This window comes from Marmota monax, unplaced genomic scaffold (assembly GCF_021218885.2).
Source record: "Marmota monax isolate L192 unplaced genomic scaffold, Marmota_monax_Labrador192_F-V1.1 WCK01_AAM20220418_F8-fsc00074, whole genome shotgun sequence".
Classification (NCBI taxonomy): domain Eukaryota; kingdom Metazoa; phylum Chordata; class Mammalia; order Rodentia; family Sciuridae; genus Marmota; species Marmota monax.
The window spans coordinates 6,906,139-6,926,902 of NW_026694232.1; the positions used below are offsets into that span (position 1 = coordinate 6,906,139).

Here is a 20,764-nt window from a genome sequence, read left to right on the forward strand (position 1 = left end):
TACCTATATTAATCATTGGACTCTACTATTATGACTTTTCCTGGTTACTTCCAAACAAGATCATTTTTCCAAATAATAAGCAGGAGAAACAGATTTACTTTACCACCACTACTGCTTTTCAGAAGGAACTGCATGGCAGTTCCAGACAGCTGCAATGAATATTTTTTCCCAAGGTTTTTAGGAGACATTTGTTTCCATACACAAATTATGATACCTTTATTTGAAATCCAGTTTTATGATATTCCACTCTATTCCAAGAATTCAGAATTCTGGATACAAAGTATTAACTAAAAAAAAAAAAAAAAAAAAAAAAAAAACCTAATTCTAAATCTAGTGATTCCAATTCTAAATATAGCAGTTTACCTCCAATTTAAATTTATAGAATTCTAAGAGCAAATCATATCACATCAACCTTTCTCCAAATTGTTAATTATTTCAAGAAATTTTAAAAATATATTCTTATTCTTTATGCTGGGTTGGCTGTATCTTGAGAGCAAAATCTTTGATGTGTTGTAAAAAAAAAAAAAGTGAAGTAATTCTTAGGAATTTAAGATACATTTTTTACTGATAAACTGAATTTCTCTTACTAGCTGTTTTCTTTGGGGTAGAGGAGTTACGATGTTATCTTTTGGTAACAAATTATACCAAAGGAAGGAACAGCCTTTAACAGACTTATTTTCCCCTAAAAGTCTGGGAAATATGTCTCTTTGAATAAAGAAAACTTAATATTGAAGTCGTCTAAGGTAAATGAGAATTTTCTGATTATGATTGCACTGACTCTTTAGATGTTTATTCCTGAAAGATTCCGTTACATTAGAATGTGTGGTTCCATGAAACAATGAAGCAAACTATCTTTTAACACTACAGACATCAAAATTACAGTGAAAATTACAATCTTTTCTATGCTTAGACAACTTATCCTTAAGAATCTACTGTTATTATTTTCCTTCTCTAGGAATAAAATAATAGGAAAACTAAGAAAATTACCTTTTTTGTTTTACAAACTAACTATCAGTTTTTACATTTTCCACTAGATTAAAACTTTTGTCTGATCATTTTTTATTTCTAATACTATATCAGTAGTCCTGTTATATAACCAAAAAAATAGAATGGGATTTGCTATTATTATGAAACTTTAGTTTTTGTATTTAAAATATGTACAAAAGAGTAAAATTTTATTTGCTGCTCCTTTTGTTTTTACCATTACTAGAGCCACTAGATGAACTAGAAGTGCTGTATCCTGGTGCTGAGTCCGGGAAGTTGAGCGCTAATACTTTAATTGAAGTCTGAGAAGGAGAAATACTTGTGGAACTTGAAGCTGACCTTAAAAACAAATTATAAATTTAATGTAAATTTCATAGCTGACCTGAAAAAAAATACTGTAAGTTTAGTCCAAAACACTGATAAATTTTTTAAAAGTATGACTATTAACAGATATCAAAAAACAATTTAGAAAATGATGAACATAGATTCAATTAATAGATAAATATGTTTCTATGTGAGAAAAATGTTTTCAACTTGCTATAATTTATATCCCCCAAAAGCTTATGTGTAAAGGCTTTGTGCCCGATGCAATGATTTTTGAGAGGTGAGGCTTTGGGGAAGTAATTGGATCATGAGGTTTCTGACCTCATCAGTGAATTAATCCATTGAAGGATTCATACCGAATGGACTACTGAGAGGTGACAGAAAGTATAGGAAGTAGAAACTAATTAATGAGATTGGGTTCTTAGTAGATATGTACCCTTGGATAATATATCTAGTCCCCAGCCCCTTGTTTTCTCTGCTTCCTAGCCTTTGTGAGGTGAGCAGCTCTGTTCCACCACACCTTCATCACCATGATACTGTGCCTTGCCACAGCCAACTACCAACTACACCTCTGAAACCAGAAGCAAACATAAATCTTTCCTTCTTTAAGTTGTTTTACTTGGGTATTCTGTCACAGCAATGAAAACCTGACTTAGCACACAAATATAATCAATTTCTTAGAGTTAGAAGTATTAAAGCCTTTCAAGATGGTAACAAAACAGGGGCAAGATTTTGCTTCTGAGAAAAGCAATCAAAATTATAGCTTACATAATAATTCAAGAGGAAAAGGAGAGGCATGTTGATAGAAAATTGGGATCATTTGAAAAAATAGCTATGCAACTGAAATGATAGCTTTTTAAAATATATTTTATGAAAGTACAGGGAAACACAAGTAACTATTTAATATATTTATATAGAAGCCAATTTTTTAAATTTATTCTTTAGTTTTAGGTGGACACAATATCTTTATTTTATTTTTATGTGGTGTTGAGGATCGAACCCAGTGCCTCACACGTGCTAGGTGAGCGCTCTACCACTGAGCCACGACCCCAGCCCCTAGAAGCCAAGTTTTCATACTTAAAACATATTTTAGGAGCTCCCTTTTTCTTGAAATCTCTACATGGACAATAGAAAGTAATAAGTAGCTGCTGACTATAGGAGATTGGAAATTCTAAAATGGGGATCAACAATAATTCTTTTTTTGCCAACAAAGCCCAAGAGAATTGATTAAGCATCCCCAGTGATAGAATTCTAAATAACAATAAATGGCAGAAGGGAAAAATAGTTTCCTTTTTATCAGAACAAAGTATCAAATAAATTCTAATTATGTACAATTTCACTAATGCAGTTTTATTCACAAATTTGATGTGTCCTTTTATGGCTTAAATATTTCCCCAACTTGGGGTCCATCCCAGTGCTAGCTGTAACTCCCAAATTTCATCCTACTAAAATAATTGTCAGTCACAGCCCATGTGTTGTAATAGGAATGGTGACAGTAGAAGTCAGAAGGGAATTCTTGCTTTACCGCCTTTTTCTACATGTAGCCTGTGTAATGTTGGCATAATGAGGTAGCTGAGGGTGAGGAGAGCACTGGAGTGCACTGGCTCATCCACGAGCTGTGGTGACATGCAAGGGGCTAGATGCACTCAGGGTAGCAGCTATGAGAGTTAGGATGTTTTATTAGCCTTTTACTTACCTTACTGACACCAGGGAAGTCTGTGAAGGAGATCTAGAACTTTGGCGACTGCTTTTTGGACCAGCTGTGGGTAGTTCTAACCCATTCTGGAAAAATATTTAACAGTAATCAATAGTCCTACTAATGATTATTTTAGAAAAAAAAATTCTAATTAGATTTTGCTGTATGATGGATATTAAAATTTTTTATTTTCATGGAGCATAGCATACTTAGCATGCACAAAGAGGTTCAATACTTAGTACCACAGAAAGAACAAAGAAAAAAATTTACTTATTAGAGAGTACTTTATTATTACCTGTTCAAAGTATTTTTTAAGAATAAGTTTGATTTCAGCATTTTCTTCTATGACATCAACTAACATTTCGTCAATGACCTTGTGAAACTCCCTCACTTCCCGAAGTTTAATGTCTTGTTCTTCTAAAGTTTCATCTTTTGTTTCTTTCAAAAGACGAATTTCTTTGGTGAGTTTTCCACACTGTTGGTAAATAATAATTAATTATTAGATAAACAGATTTTTACAACAAATTTTAAGGATAAAGTAGAATTGGGGCTTACCATTTAAGACTTAAAAAAAACTATTATAAGTAAATTTTGAAAAAAATATAAATACCTGTTTAGTTACTCTCTCAAATTTTGGCTTCTGATCCTCAATGTCTCTACGTAGTTGAAATGAATAAGCTTGCTTCTCTGATAATTTTTCCTGAACATTATTTGCTAAATGTTCTATAACTTCTAAAGTGTTTTTCATGCTCTGCAAAAATAAGTAACACACTTATTGGCTAGAACAAAAACTGACATTGCTTCTCATTTGTCAAGTATTAATTTTAATTCATTAATTTTTGTATATGATACATATCTAATCTATCGATGCCTAAGTATAATGGTCTTTTGGGTTAAATTTTCTACGTAATTCCACTGGAAAGTATTTTCATGGTACTTGGAATAATCAATAATATAAATAACTATTGTAATCAGGCAATTTTAAAGGTTCACAATTTATATTATTTGTTCCAGCTTTCTTTCTTTTTTTTCTGTATTTAGTTGAGTTTATTGGGATAAGTATGTGGATTAGTAAATTATCCAGAAGAACTAAAATGACATTTACATTCATTTTTTACCATATCAAATTTTTTTAGTTTTATTGATTCTATTTTTTAAATACATGACAGCAGAATGCATTACAGCTCTTATTACACATATAGAGTACAATTTTTCATATCTTTGTATATAGAATTTGTTCATGCCAATTCATACCTTTATACATGTACTCTGTTTTTGTTTATTTTTTTGCATTACAATTCTTATTATACATATATACCACAATTTTTCATATCTCTGTTATATATAAAGTATGTTGACACCCAATTCGAGTCTTCATACATGTACTTATTTTTTGTTTCTTTTCACGTTAATGAGTATTAAACCCAGGGCCTCATGAATGCTAGGCAAAGTGATTTACTTTAGTAACTACTTAATGCTATTTTATTTTTATCTTTTAAATGTCAAGGAGCAATCTTAATGTGAACACTAAGGAATTAGTCAGTGGATAGATCATAATTGGCTAGCTATGACCCATCAACAAATAACAAATGTCAATGCTTCACATTGGAATTTTAACTGATTTACTGAATATTTTACTTTTATATCTTACTGTCTACTTCCCTAAAGATGTACAAAAACTCTATTATTTGTGCAAGATCAAGAAAATAGAAGTAGTAATAATGATAGTTGACTTTTATTAAGATACTTCAGATACTAAAGGTACTATAGAATTTACCTGGATATCTTCTTGAAGTTCTCTTATTTGTCTTTGCTTATATCTGTATTTTTCATCAGCAGCTCTTTTCTGTTCTTCTAGTTGAATTTTTAACTCATATTCATCACCTAAAATTTGGAAAATTTTTAGCTAAAATTTTCAACTTACTATGAGGAAGAAGTCTCAAAATATTACAGATAAGAAATTTCTAAGATGTCTTCTTATAAAAGGTTAAATTCCTTGTATCTACTTAAAGAAAGACAATGTGAGCATGTAGTAGCCATTTCTTGTTTGGTCAACACACAGCAGCAATATACAGTTTTTTCAGATTTGAGATTAATTCTCCATAGAAATAACATGTCATATACCAACAGAACCAATAAAGAAAACAACATCTTAACAGACCAATTACAAAAAAGGGGGGGGGGAGGGTGATTGATTTTTCCTACTTAATCAAACACAGTATATTTTTGTTCTCCATGTCTCATAACATTCTTCTGGTTAAAATAAAATAAATAACTTAAAAACAATATACTATAGAGACACAGCCACATCAATGTTTATAGTGGCACAATTCACAATAGCTAAACTGTAGAACCAACCTAGATGCCCTGCAGTAGATGAATGGGTAAAGAAAATGTCATATATATACACAATGGAATATTACTTAGCGTTAAAAGAGAATAAAATCATGACATTTGCAGGTAAATGGATGGAGTTGAAGAATATAATGCTAAGTGAAGTTAGCCAATCCAGAAAACCAAATGCAGAATATTTTCTCTAATATAAGGAGGCTGATTCATAGTGGGGTTGGGAGGGGGAGCATGAGAAGATTAGACAAACTGTAGATAGGGAAAGAGGAGGGAAGGGAAGGGAGGGGGCATTGGGGTAGGAAAGATGGTCAATGAGATGGATATCATTACCCTATGCACATGTACAAAGACATAAATTGTGTGACTCTGCTTTGTATGCAACCAGAGATATGAAAAAATGTGCTCTATATGTGTAATATGAATTGCAATACATTCTTCTGTCATATATGACAAATTATAAATAAAATAATTATATATACTTAATTGTACATATTTTAATAACTCCTACATACTAGATGGCGTCACTTTTTTAAAAGATTGTTTGTAATTGTTATTGCAGCTCTTGAGTACTTGCAAGGTGTTTTCCAGAGCATAGATTTCTTTTTCAGCTTTATTGATCTTAGCATCCAAACTGTCACCTTCCCTTTGAAGTTCTTCTTTTTCTTGAGCAGCCTATAAAGTATAGAAGAGAACTAGTTAAGTAAAGGTATTTATCAGGGAGAAAAAGTCTTGTCCTTGCAGCAGAAAATAGTTAATGAACAACAACATAAGTTTACCTTAGTACCTACACATGGGACCAGGCCTTTATTTATTGCACTTGATTTAGAGTAAAAGACCAAGTCCTCAGGCCTTAAAATATGGCATACAGGATACAAAACCATGATGGAAATATAATAATTAACCAAAGCTTACCTAAAACTGTCTGACAAAAAGTTAAGCATATGTAAATCCCACTGAAAACAGAAATAAGACTCACTAGAGAGAGAACAGAAACTCAGTATTCTTAATAAATGAATTCAGCAAAGTAGCAGGATATAAATTAATACCCATAAATCAAATGCATTTCTTTACCTCAGAGATGAACATTCAGAAAGAGAATTTAGGAAAACTACCCCATTCACAATAGTCTCCAAAAAAATTAAAAAAAAAATACTTGGGAATCAAAGAAAAGAGGTCAAAGACCTATCCAATGAAAACTACAGAACACCAAAGAAAGACATTAAAGAAGACTCTAGAAGATGAAAAGACCCATGTTCTTGGATAGGAAGAATTAATATTGTCAAAATGGCCATATTACCAAAAGCTTTATACATATTTAATGCAATTTCAATTAAAATCTCAACAACATTCCTCACAGAAATAGAAAAAGCAATCATAAAATTCATTTGGAAAAATAAGAGACCCAGAATAGCTAAAGTAATCCTTAGTAAGAATAGTGAAGCAGGAGGCATCACAATATCAGACCTTAAACTATACTATAGAGCTATAGTAACAAAAACAGCATGGTATTAGCACCAAAATAGTCACATAGACCAAAGGTAAAGAATAGAAGACACAGAGACAAACCAACATAAATACATTTATCTCATACTAGACAAAGGCGCCAAAAACATACATTGGTGAAAAGATAGCCTCTTCAACAAATGGTGCTGAGAAAACTGTAAATCCATATGCAGCAAAATGAAATTAAACCACTATCTCTCATCAAGCACAAAACTGAACTCAAAGTGGATCAAGGACCCAGGAATTAGACCAGAGTCCTTGCATTTAATAGAGGAATAGTAGGCCCAAATCTTCATCACATCAGATGAGGCCTGAACTTCCTTAACAAGACTCCTAAAGCTTAAGAAATAAAATCAATAAATTGGATGAATTCAAGCTAAAAATCTTCTTATCAGAAAATTAAACAATCAATAATGTGAAGAGAGAGCCCACAGAGTAGGAAAACATCTTTACTACATGCACATCAGTTATAGCATTAATTTCCAGGATATATAAAGAACTCGAAATCAATAAACAGGCTGAGGAACTGAACAGACCCTTCTCAGAAGATATACAATCAATCAACAAATACATGAAAAAATATTCAACTTCTCTAGTAATTAGAGAAATGAAAATCAAAACTACTCGAAGACTTCATCTCACTCCATTCAGAATGGCAATTATCAAGAATAGAAGCAACAATAAGTGCTGGAGAGGAAGTGGGGGGGAGGTACACTCAGATATTTCTAGTAGCACTGCACATGGGTGCAACCACTATGAAAAGCAGTATGGAGACACTTCAGAAAACTTGAAATGTAACCACTATTTGACCCAGCTATACCACTCCTCGGTCTATAACCAAAGGACTTAAAATCAGCATACTATAGTGACACAGCCATATCAATGTTCATAGCAGCTCAATTCACAATAGCTAAACTGTGGAACCAACCTAGATGCCCTTCAATAGATGAATGGATGAAAAAACTAAGATATATATACACAATGGAATATTACTCAGCATTAAAAGAGAATAAAATTATGGCATTTGTAGGTAAATGGATGGTATTGGAGGCAGCATGCTAAGCAAAGTAAGACAATCCCAAAAAATCCAAAGGCCAATGTTCTCTGATAAGTGGATGCTGATCTATAATGGGGGAATGGGGCATGAGAAGAATGGAGGAACTTTGATTGGGCAAAGGGGAGTGAGGGGAAGGGAGCGGAGGGGGCATGGGGGCAGGAAAGATGGTGGAAAGAGATGGACATCACTACCCTAGATACATGTATGACTGCACATGTTGGTGTGACTATATATACATCATGTACAACCAGAGAAATTAAAAGTTGTGCTGCAATTGTGTACAATGAATTGAAATGCATTCTGCTGTCATATATAACTAATTAGAACAAATTTTAAAAATAGAAACTCAGTATTAAATCAGAAGAATGTTTTTGGCCTCAAAGAGCTTCAGGAACAGTTTCTCATTTCAAATCTTTTGAAGGAATAAAAGATGAACCAGGTATATCCAGGGAAATAACCTCCTCTGTTTGTTTTGTCATAATTTTAAAATAACTATTTAAAAAATAGAGATTATTTTGATAAATACATAGAAAACATGAAGTTTATAACTTGCTAAAAACTAAAATTTCCTTTGAGTAGACATATTACAGTGTATTCCTATTAGGGTAACTATGCCACTGGGCTATACTCTGTACAGTTCAAAGAATGTCTCTGATTAAAGGGTCACAAAAACATATACACTGAAAATTCTATTTTTAGTCAAAATTAAAAATCAATATTTTAATTCAATCCCTAGATATATGTATTTAAACCAGATGTAGTCAATGAGAAAGAAAGTCTTATTAGTAATGCTTCAAGTCTTAACAGTTTCATTGGTATTTGTTGCATTATGCTTCAAAACATGAGTTACACATATTTTTGTAACAAATATTATAATTTTTAAAAGCCACAAAGAAATGATAAATGCTTGAGGAGACAGATACACTCACCCTGATTTGAACGTTATACAATGTACACATATATGGAAACATCACCCAAAAGCCCATAGGTATGTACAATTTTTATGTGTCAAAGCTCAGAAAAAAGAAAGATAAAAGTTGCTATATATGTTATATCTAATCCCTTTAAGTTGTGTCTAGAATTGACATCTATTTTTACTTGAAATATAGTTTAGTGGAAGAGCTGGAATGATTCAAAACATGGATTTTAACTGTGGATTGACTACCAGTGAGTTCAGTGACATCAGTAATTCATATTTCTTCTTTGAGCTTGATTTCATTTTTCAAATGAAGGAGTTAAATTTGTTCATCCTATACAAATTCCTGCTCTAATTTCATGTATACCTTGAAATTCTAAAGTTTCTCCATCTGCTTCTAAATTGAAGATTATATAATGTTTATTTTTATTTGGGGTTAGAAAAGTTGGTATTTGGAATTTTTAATAGCTTTCTAACATTTCAAAGCATTTTCAAGTACCTTAGAGTTGGACAATTTCACTAGATTATGGTCATAACTATACTTATAAAGACTAAGAGAAACTTTTAGATAAGATTTTAAAGATACCAGTTCTTCACTGGTTATTGATTATATTTTTCAGTCTGGTTTTTAAAAGTCAGATACTGTGAGATGCTACCATTGATAAAAGAAAAACAAAACCATGTATGCTCCATAGACCAGAGGCTACTACTATAAGACCAAAAACAGGGACTCTGAGTTGAACTGTGTCTGGGAAAAAGACATGTGACCTTATTTGTAAACAGAGTCTTTGTAGATATAGTCACAATGAGGTCATTAGGGTTGGTCTTAATCCAATATAACTGATATTCCTACAAAATGAGAAACTTGAACATATACCAACAGAGGGAAGACTGCATGGAGACATAGGAAGAACACCATGTGAAGATGAAGGTACACCTTCGCAAGCCAAGGAACACCAAAGATTGCCAGTAAACCAGAAGAGGAGAGAGACATAGAACAGATCCTCCCTCCTAGCCCTTAGAATGAACCAACCTTGATAACACCTTCCTCTTGGACTTCTAGACTCAGGAGTATGAAACAAATTATTGTTGTTCACAATATCTACTTTGTGGCCTTGTTATGGAAGCCCTAAGAAACTAACAAGAGGGTCAAAAAAATTTTAAAGTAAAGGGCCAGATAGTAAATATTTTAATGTTTTGGGCCATTCCGCCTATGCTGAAACTACTTACCTGCCATTGTAGCAGGAGAGCAGCCATAGTCAACACACAAATGAATAAGTGTATTATTGTGTCTCATAATACTAATTTACAAAACAGGCAGCAAGCAGCATTTGACTGGGGCCTGGTTTGCTGACCCCTGGCTTACAACACGCAGAAAACAGAACAGTTGCTAACACTGTAACCAAATTCCTCTTACCCAAATTTATAAACATACGAATATGCTCCACCAAGAAAGATCCTTTTGTGGAGAATTGTAAGGATAAGAAAAAGAGAAATCTCTTGAATTGACTATATTTTAACCCTAAATCTATTTAAAAAAAAAAAAAAACAGTGGCTCTGAAAAATGGAATCATTTTGAAAAATAAAAATTAAGTTCTAATTGGCAAATTTGTTTTTCCTAGTGAAACTGTTAAAATATTATTTTCCAAAGGTTAAAAGTTATTCTCATACAAATATAAAACAAAAAAGCACAGTTGTGTTTCCACTAGCCAAAATTCATTTACATTGTTAGCAAAAAGAATCATTTGTGTTACTCTCAGTTATCTACAAGTTCATATCTATCCCCATGGAAGGATAGATAAAATAATTAGTCAACATGAAGTCAAAGGTGTTCACTCCTTTTCAATCAGATAATCCCTGAAGGGCCTGCTAAGAAATGCCAAGTACTTGGTGTCACCATGTAATGGTGTCATGGCACCCAGTGACTGTTTGTCTCCATTTTCATGCCATGGATAATTTTTCCTGATAAAAGTTAGACTGAATTTAGTTATGAGGGAGATATAGAAGGGCTTGACAGCCAGGGCAAGACCATGAGTAAGGAGGTTGGAGGCAAAGTCAGAACAAAGGAGCATGGAGTGGGTCTTCTAATGTGGTCAACTTCCTGGTTGATGAAAGTGCTTGTGGACAAAAGTGGAGGACCCAATCAGAGAGACACTTTCGTACTCATGCTCCTAAGTGGGATCCAAGAGTAAAACACATGGACAGAGGGGGCACCAACCAATAATAGTGTGAAGCACATGGACAGGGGAGGACATCAGAAAAGGAGGAAATTCCAGAGACCATAAAAAGAACAAGCCAAAACTCCCCCTGGATTCCTAGCTCTGGGGCCCCTTCTATCTACTTCTTGCTTGCTCTCCCTGTGTCCTGTTCTTCAAGTCTTTGCTGAATAGAGACAACAACCCAGCATCCCCAGACAGTAACAGTTCTAAAGAAATAAAGGCTCATTTTTTATATATGTGAGACATGTGAAGTATTGTTAGTAAAAATTTTAAACATATTATACAATTAAAAACAGAAATAACTATGTGACAAGCTATGGATCCCAGAGAAGATGGAAGGAAAAGAAGTATGGTATCAGTCAATTGAGGGTAACTGATAGCCTCAAATTACTTAACATGTTATATGATATTTGTCCATCACTGTCACTGTGAATAGAAGCATAATTTTTCCCTCACTAAAAATATTTTGCCTGTTTTCCTGAGTAGATGAATCAGCATCATCACAGCAATAACAATAATAATAGCTAATATTTGAGTGTCATCTTGTGCCAAGCACTATCCTGAGAGCTTTGCATATATTTTCTCACATACTTTTTCCAACAAAAGTAACAATATTATCATCCTCATTTTGCAAGTGAGAAAACAGGCCTTAAAGGGTCATACAACTTATTCAAGATCACTACTTACTTAGAGACAAAAGCAGGATATGGACAGAGGCATTCTTAACACCAGTATATGTAAGTAACTCACCGCAGCCCTTGTTGTTAGAGAAGAATAACTGGAATTGCAACATTTACCTTCTACCCACAGCTAACTAATTAGAGATTACCCCTCACAATATGAGACCCTTTAAAATATGGGAGGAGGAGTATCTTGTTACTATTAGGCAGAAGTCTGATGTTATAACAAAGATTTGAGAATTAGCACTGATTTCCCATAGGTTAATTTCCAAAGGTTACAAGTTAGGCAAGCCACACTCAATGTATGTGTTAGGGGAAAACTTGAAGAAAGGCTATAGAAGAAAACTTGGTTGCTGAAGGAAATATGTAGAAGTTGAAGACAGCATCCACAGGACCATTCTCTGAAGGTGTGAATTGAGAGTACCTCTATCCATGAGTCAAAGTTACAATTTTAGTCCTTTCTTAAAGTGTATTGAGTAATTTCCCAAACCTTTTTATAAAGAAATTCACATCTATCCAGGGTATTTTCTACATGGAAAAGATGAATGTAGCAGTATACAGGAACAAAATTACATTCAATTCCTGATCAGTTCTGGAGTTCTCTCTTATGAGTTCTTAGGTTAAGATAACCAGACAACTCTCAAACATCACAAAAGAAAAGCAGTTTCACTGGGTACAGTGGTGCATGCCTGTAATCCCAGCAGCTTGAGAGGCTGAGGCAGGAGGATTGAAAGTTCAAAGCCAGCCTTAGCAAGGTCCTAAGCAACTTAGTGAGATTTTATATATATATATATATATATATATATATATATATATATATATATATATAAACTGGATGGGGATGTGGCTCAGTGATTAAGCACCCTGGTTTAAAAACAAAAGAGAGAGAGAGAGAGAGATAAAAAACAGTTTTACCTGATATGTCTGTATCCTGTACAGTAAGAGAGAAAGGGAGCAGCCCTCTTCCTCTCTGGACAACTGCTTACCAGGACTGCAAACGTAAACTGGAGTTTAAGATTCAGAGGTGGTATAGCTTCCACAAAATGCTAAGGTCCAGCGTATGGCATATAATAGGTGGCCATAGTGAAAGAAAGCCTTAAGGTATTGAACAGTTTGTCACATGCATGCTTAAGGCACCCAGAATGATGATATATGTCTTAGAGTAAAACAGATTATGAGTCTTGACTAGATGAGGGAAAATGACACAATAAAAATGACAGCAAAAATGATGGTTAAAGAATGGTCAACTTAGAATGACCTGAACTCAAAAGAGGAAGTTAGCAGTAGGCTTTGGGATCCAGAGGGCATGCTTGGATCTCAGGGATTGGTGATATATATAGAACTGATAATGCTTCATTATCTCCATCTAGCAACTAATGTTTTGGATGTTATTAATGCATTAGCTAATGACCCTAACTAAGTAAAATAGCTGCTATTGTTTCATGGAAAACATTTGCTCTTTTGGGTTCATTTAAACCCAGAAGATTACTGTGAATGAGTTAACAAAGAAAGATACTTCTTACTCTCACATCTGTAAATCAATTAAGATTACCTTTATTACATAATAGGTCTGTGTTTTCTCCTCTTCTCCTTCAGGAGGCATCATAACAACAGTAAGAATTTCATATCTATTCTTCAGCTTGTTGATTTTACTTAGTCGCTCATGAAACTCAGCGCTAATATAAAGAGAAAAAAAATAAAGGACAGTCATGAGTTCTTTCTGATGACATTTGGATTTATGTTATTATCGAACTCAAGCAGGTCAAATGTGTTCTCATTTTTTAATTTAATAATTCAGAGTTTATCTACTTGAAAGCTAACAAGTTAGCATGCCATGATTTCATGGATGCTGTCAGAAGACATGAGATTCCTATGGCATAAACAAAGGACTTATAAATTATTACTCATGGTACAGCAAGTAATATGTACGAGTTTCCTGTTTGCAAAGGTTCCCCTTGCTTCTACCCATTCCCCTGTCCCACAATGGGAAGGAGATGCTCAGGTGAAGGCAGTTGGTAGGTTTGTGTCATCGCTGAGGAAGTATAGGCAACCCAAATATCTTCTAACAGAAAATAAACAAGTATGCCTAACTGTTCCTCCATAGTGAAATACTACCTCTTCCTCTGAGGCTGTATGCTATTCAAATATCTTTGAAAAGATAATCCAGAACAGGGCAGAAAATACCTCCCCTTGCAACGCATGCAGAAATATGAGAAGCTCACAGAGAATTGTCTCCTAACATTCAGATTCAAATTCTTAAATTGGTACTTTTTCCTTTTATTACAATAAATTTATATTTTATAAGCTATTTTTTAGAAGTTATTTTATAATAATACTAGTAGTGCTAATATACTCATGGCAATATGGAGGGTGAGTCATTTACCTGCAACAATCTCATGAAAGTTAAGACACAAAACCATGGTGAAAAAAAATCTTCAACCTACCAGTTTTCTGCCCCAAGAGAAAACTGACGGAAAAATATATTTAGTTAAAGATTTTCTTATTTTTAATTGTCACTATTTTTTTATCAGAAAAAAAAATTTGCCCATCCTTCAGGTGATCATAAACGGAAGCTAGCCTTCAAGCTTAAGATGGCAGACTGAGCAGAAGTTTATCTGTTCTCTTTCCTGAGATGAAGAAGTTTTTTTAAGCCATAATATCTCTAGAAACAAGAAAGACACAAATATTTTCACAAATTCATAGGAAAATGGAAAACAGATATGATAAGAGTGATAGAAAAAGACAGATGCTCATGGAAGATTACTGAGGCAGCAAAAACTATTTTCTACCGAAGAAGTCTGAAGAAAACCCAAACTTAAGAATAATAAATCAAAAGAGCAAAATTGATTTGTGAGCTACCATCAATAGGTAGTTAATAAAAGGATCTTCATCGAACATCTGGGTCATTTCCCCCAATACCCTGGGTATACAGAGATGTTGACAGGGATGGTCTCTACTCTGATGATGACTGACAGATTGCCACAGTAGCATATATGTTGGTGCTAGAGAAAGAAGTAAAGAGAGAACATGAAGTAATTCTGAGTTTTACAACAGTGGAAGTAAATGAAAAAGAAAGGCAGTTCTGCTTAGCAATATAATGAAGTCTACTTCATTCAAAATAAATACATTCTAACTGTTGGTAACAATGGAAGTCCTGATTCTGCCTAGTAACAATTTGTGCTCCTTAGGGGACAAACTAGCTAAGAGCCTAAAACCAGGCTCCCATTTGGTGGACAGATTTGTTGAAGAAAGAGATCTACTTAGCTACAGATAAAACCCTTACCAACTACCTATCCCAATATCCACTAATTATTAATTAAGTATTTATTAGAAAATATTGATAGAAAACCAAGGATCATCAGACATTCATGAAATGCTAACAGAATGAATTAAATGAACAAAGAAAAACAAATCCTGGGAGACAGATAATACATAGAATATAACTCTCAAAGTATTCTAATTAGTATTCTCTAAAATATGAAAAAAATATTAGCTCCAAAAATATCTATAAAACAAAATGGACTCTTAGGAAAAGAAAGAATCAAAGAAAGAACAACAGTTCTTGAAAATGAGTTCTCCTGTTCAATAAATATCAGTGAAGAATAAAGATTCAGTTGTGAGTTGGAGAGATGGAGAAATGTGGAGGAAGCTAGCCAGAGAGAAAGGGAACTAGGGAGAGAGAAAATAAGAATATTTTTTTAAAGTAAATAAAGTAGAAAATGAGAGAAAAGTTAAGAAACCTGGAGGACAGATCTAGAAGGTCAGCATCCACTAAGAATGAGCAAAAAAAATGGGGAAAACAGAGAAAGTGGTGATGAGAAAAAAAGTTGAAGTAATAGAGAAAAATATTCCCCTGAACCAAAGAAAGATGTGAATGAAATAATTAATTGAAAGAGTTCTCTAAAAGCCAAGCAAGAAAAATTTAAACACCCAGACATGAAAAGCAAGGATAAAGAGATTGTCCCAAAGCTTTTAAAGAAACTCAACAACAAAAATTAGGTTCCCTATGATGTAAATTGAATTACCCTAGAATCAGACCTTTCATAAAAACATTGTATTCTAAATTTAATCAGTGTTTTCAAGAATACATAAAAGAGGAGGGGAAAAAAAGTAGAAGTAAAAGGTGCTAAGTCTTTTTAAGAAGGGAAAGACAAACTCTCTTTTGAATTTAAAAATGACCAAAAAATAATTAGAATTTTTAATTTTCAATTAAAAGGAAGAAAAATAAAATTCATTAAATCAATAAAAGACAGGAGAGACAGAAAGACTGAATACATGGTAATTTCTTAATATTTCTTGAAAAGTCATATGGATATAGATACAAATAGATGAAGATATGAATATCATGTGAGCCAGTAATTCCTCTCCCAGGTATTTAGCCAGGAAAAAAAGAAAGCACATGTCTATGCCAACAATACATATGTTCATAGCAGCTTTGTTTGTAACAGCTAAAAACTGGAAAGAACATGAACGTCCATTTTTCATCAGGTGTATATATAAACAAATTAGAGTATCATGAAACACTACTTTTGAAAAAATAAAAAGCCAGAGTTGGCAAACCATTCTGACTGCCACCTGTTTTGTACAGCCTACATGCAAAGAATGGCTTTTACATTTTTAAATAGTTGCAAAAAAACCAAAAGAACTAAATTTTATGAAAGATGAAAACAAAATTTCATTGTTCATAAAGTTTTTTGGAATATAGCTATGCTCATTTATTTACATATTTTCTGTGACTGCTTTCACTCCACAATGGTAGAGTTGAGTTATTGAAACAAAGATGATATGGTTTGCAAAGAACTGTAACATTTAATATCTAACCCTTGCAAAAGAGTGTGCCAATCTCTGATGAAAAGGAATGTTATTAGTGATTACACACAGTACGGACGGAGTCTCAAAATAATTATGTCAAATGACAAAAGGCAGAAAACGAGTATTTACTAATGGATTCCCTTCATATAAAACTCCTGATAATGCAATCTAAAATATGTATAAAAAGCAGCTATCTTGGAAAGGCACATTGGAAGGGACTGGCAGGAGGATTTACGATGGGGCACAAAGAAACTTGTGAGGGTCATGATGTGCGGTGATGTTTTCTCAGGTATATATTTATATTGTACAGTTTAAATATGAGCTATTTATTGTAGCTCAGTTATACCTTCACAAAGTTGTCTCTTTAAAATAAAACTTCAATTAAGACAATGAAAGGCAGGAAAGACAAAAAAAGAAAGAAAAGAAAAGAAAGAAACCCATGACAATATCAAATTTCATGGGATGCAGCTAAAATCATACTTAGAGGAAATTTAGCTTTAATACTGAAAAATAATGAACTACACATCTATTTAAAGAAGTTAGATAAGGAACATTTAAAACCCCACAAAAAATAAGAATAGTAAAGATGAGATCAGAAATTAATGAAGTAATGAACGCACAATAGAAAAGATCAGTAAGAACTGATTCTTTTCAAACACTGATAAAATTGATTAACTTTTTGTAAGACTTATCCCACCTAAAAATGACAAGGTACAAATAAACAATATCAAGAATATCTATACATGCTACAACTATTAAGTAATAAAATGATATTATGGACTACTGATGGCAATAATTGAAACTTTGGATGAAGTATAAAAAAATATTTCCCCAGGGAAAAACACAGTTTCCCAAACTAAATCAAAGAGAAATACAAAATCTGCATTATTCTATATGGCCAATAAATAAATTTAACAAAGGACCAAAAATCTTCCCCAACAGATAACACCAGTGGTTTTACCAATGAGGTCTTTGAAAATTCATAGAAGATGTAATTCTACTCTTTTACAAACTTATCCAGAATATAAATGAATAAGAAACACATAAGTCATTTTAAGAAGATAAACATAACCTTAACAACTTCGCATAATGAACCCAGCCTAATTCCATTTTAAGATTGGGAGCTATCTCGTCACAAAGTCATGAAAAGTTAATTTCTGTTTTACTATAAATTACTGTGATTTCTAAACTTGCTTGGAATGCCTAACAAAAGCAATAGCGCAAGGAGAATTGTGGGCCATTTGTATACATGAACATGGATGTAAAACTTGCATTAAAATATTATCAAACAAAATCTAGGTACATACAAAAGATAATATGTGGCAGACATATTGAGTTTATTCCAGGAATATAAGAATAATTTAACTTTGAAAAACTAATCAATATAAGTGAATACAGAAAAATTAATAACAAAAGACAAAGCCATTTCCAGTGTTAAAAATTAAAACCTCTTAGCAAAGAATAAAAATAGATGGGAGCTACCTTAATTATGATAAAGGGTATCTCAAAACAAACAGCACTGGGAATATAGCTTACTGCCACAGCATTTCCCTACCATGCACAAGGCCCTGGGTTCAGTCTGTAGCAATAAATAAATAAATAAATAAATAAATAAATAAATAACCTACAGTAAGCTTTATGCTTAAGGATAAAACAACAAAAACTTTCCCTTTGAGATTAGGAACAAGATTAAAGCATGTGTAATCACCATTATTCAGCATTGGACTGAAGGTCCTAGCAAGTATAGAAAAGAAACAAAACTTATAAAAATTAGAAAGAAACAAAACAATTATTATACAAAAATGATATGAATGAAATATCTATAAGTATAGAATCTAAGGAAGAATGTTATAATTAACTCGAGTTTCAGGGAGCTTGTTGAATACTTAAGATACAGAAACTAACTGTAAAATATTGGTAAATATCAGCAACAAAAAAATTAATAAAATGCTATAAAAGAAGATAATGTTGACAGCAATGTAAAAAATAACATGTGGCCAGGAATAATTTTATAAAAGATCTGAAAAATTCCTGCAGGAAAATTGCTTCAATAAATGTAGCTGTATAGGGAAAAATTCATTATTGGATCCTTATCACAAGCCATACACAAAAATCAACCCCAAGTGGCTTAATGATCTTAATGTAAAAGCAAGAATCCAAAGAGTAAAGAACAAGCCAAAGGAAAGATAGGAAAGTACCTAGACTTAACGGCTATAACATACTCTATATCTTCTATTAAGGCCTTTTCAAGTGAATAAGAAAAAGATGAATATCAGGGTCATGGAGGGAACAAGCATCACTTCACTTGATGAACCCAGCCTATTTCCATCTTAAGATTGGGAGCCATCTCAACACAAAGTCTTGAAAAGTTAATTTCTATTTTACTATAAATTACTGCAATTTCTAAACTTGCTTGGAATGCCTGCCCATGCCTTGAACTCACCCATTTCTGGCTTTCCCTGACCAGATAACAACGCTCTCTGAAACCCTAATGGTGCCTCATAAATTCTGATGTTGGGATCTAAATTTACTTCCAGGGTGCTGAACCATTTAGACCATTAACCTACTACCTGCTTTTCTATTATGCTTGTCAAAATCCTATTATCTGTAAGTTTTTAAGACACTCCCCTTTTTTTGCAACTTTTTGTGCTATAAAACTGCACTCCTAGATAGCTGGAGTACTGTTCTCTAATCCAAGGATTTCAGAAGAGACAGTCCCAGCGGGTAGGAATTACAAGCTTACTTTACTTTGATTTAAAATTGGAGTCAGTGGTCTTTTCTTTGCATCACGGTTTAACACACGTTTGTTTTCAAAATTCTTTAGCAGTGTTTCAAAACTGATAATTACCTTATGCTTTGCCGTTCTTGATCAACGTATCTTATTTGTGAGGCAAGCATTGTTTTATGAACCTTAATTTCTTCAGTTCGCTCGTCCATAGCAGTACATAACTGCTGTTTCCTTTTTTCCAGGGAAAGAACTTCTTCTGCCTTACTGTGAAGCATTTCTCGAGTGCGTTTAACTTCAAGTTTTAGAAGATTGTCCTCTATCATCATATCCTATTAACAGCAAAATTTTCAAATATTGAAATAATTAATTTTTATATCAAAACCAAAATATCTTCCTTTTTATCGCTCTAAAAGTCAAACTTGAGAATATGCCATTTTCTAATTTGACCATTGACTAAAGACATTAACTAGGGTTAAATTTAAATTGCTCCATAGTCATGATTCTTTAATAAATAAATAAATACATAAATAATGCAGGAGGGGTGGGCATGGCTATTCCAAGTCATTAAAAAAAAAATCATTCAATTTTAAATTCTGGCTTTACAGAAAAAAAAAGGAAGAAGTTATTCCCACAATTGAAATTTAAATGTCCAGAAAAAACATAAAATCCTATGGAAGAACATTTTTATACTCAACTAAATCTCGCAATATAATATGAAAATACATTTCTATTTTAAAACAATTTAGTCATAAGTAGAGTCCTGACATAAGAGTGAATAAATTGATCAATCTCAAAAATAAAACATAGAAACAAAATATAAGATTTTTCTATTTCATAAATGTAGCTTTACAGTTGGCTTTATAGTTGGAGGAGAGACTATATCCTTACTAGATATCACATGTACAAAAATATATTATAGATGAATGAAAAACTTAACATGAGAAATGACATCAATGCAACTAGAAATAGCAAACATTTTTCTGATTTTTAGGGTGACAAAGAAGCTTCTAAACATAAAAATTATAAAGAGGAAAAAAATCCCACAGGTTTGATATTTAAAAAAGATTTCATGTCTGAATAAAAATTTAAAGGTAAGTAATGAAAATATAAACACAACAAAATAATATTTTCACATATAAGAATATTTCATTAAAAATTCAAATATATAAACCTCTGGTGGAAAAGTAGACAAAAAACATAAATTAGATATCCAAAAAGAAAAATACGGAACATAATGGAAAAATGTTGTAAACATTTTATTTAAACATAAATGTTTTACATTTTATCCTTAAACAAAATATTTTAAATGTCTCAAATTTAAACATGTAGAATAAAACAATGAGATACCATATCTGTCTATCAAATTGGCAATGGTTTTGTAACTTGGAATACCCAGCCTCAGTAGTGGTAAATGAAATAGAATGTTTACACACTGCTGTTGGGGAAGTATTAGTTAAAGCCTCTAGAGGGCAATTTAGCTTAAAAATTAGTTTTAA

General features: G+C 32.7%; 1 protein-coding gene across 1 annotated transcript in view; it reads right to left on the minus strand.

The window, feature by feature from the left end:
• Positions 1-762: 762 nt before the first annotated feature.
• The window catches only part of Ccdc39 (coiled-coil domain containing 39), a 61,392-nt gene continuing 41,390 nt past the window's right edge, over positions 763-20,764 (minus strand). The window contains exons 13-20 of the mRNA XM_046466880.1: positions 19,389-19,597; positions 13,281-13,404; positions 5,866-6,025; positions 4,782-4,888; positions 3,615-3,755; positions 3,300-3,479; positions 3,005-3,090; positions 763-1,323 (exon numbers count right to left, since the gene is read on the minus strand). Of these exons, the coding sequence (XP_046322836.1) occupies positions 1,176-1,323; positions 3,005-3,090; positions 3,300-3,479; positions 3,615-3,755; positions 4,782-4,888; positions 5,866-6,025; positions 13,281-13,404; positions 19,389-19,597 (1,155 nt within the window). The 3' untranslated portion in view covers positions 763-1,175. The remainder of the gene's footprint in view (positions 1,324-3,004; positions 3,091-3,299; positions 3,480-3,614; positions 3,756-4,781; positions 4,889-5,865; positions 6,026-13,280; positions 13,405-19,388; positions 19,598-20,764) is intronic.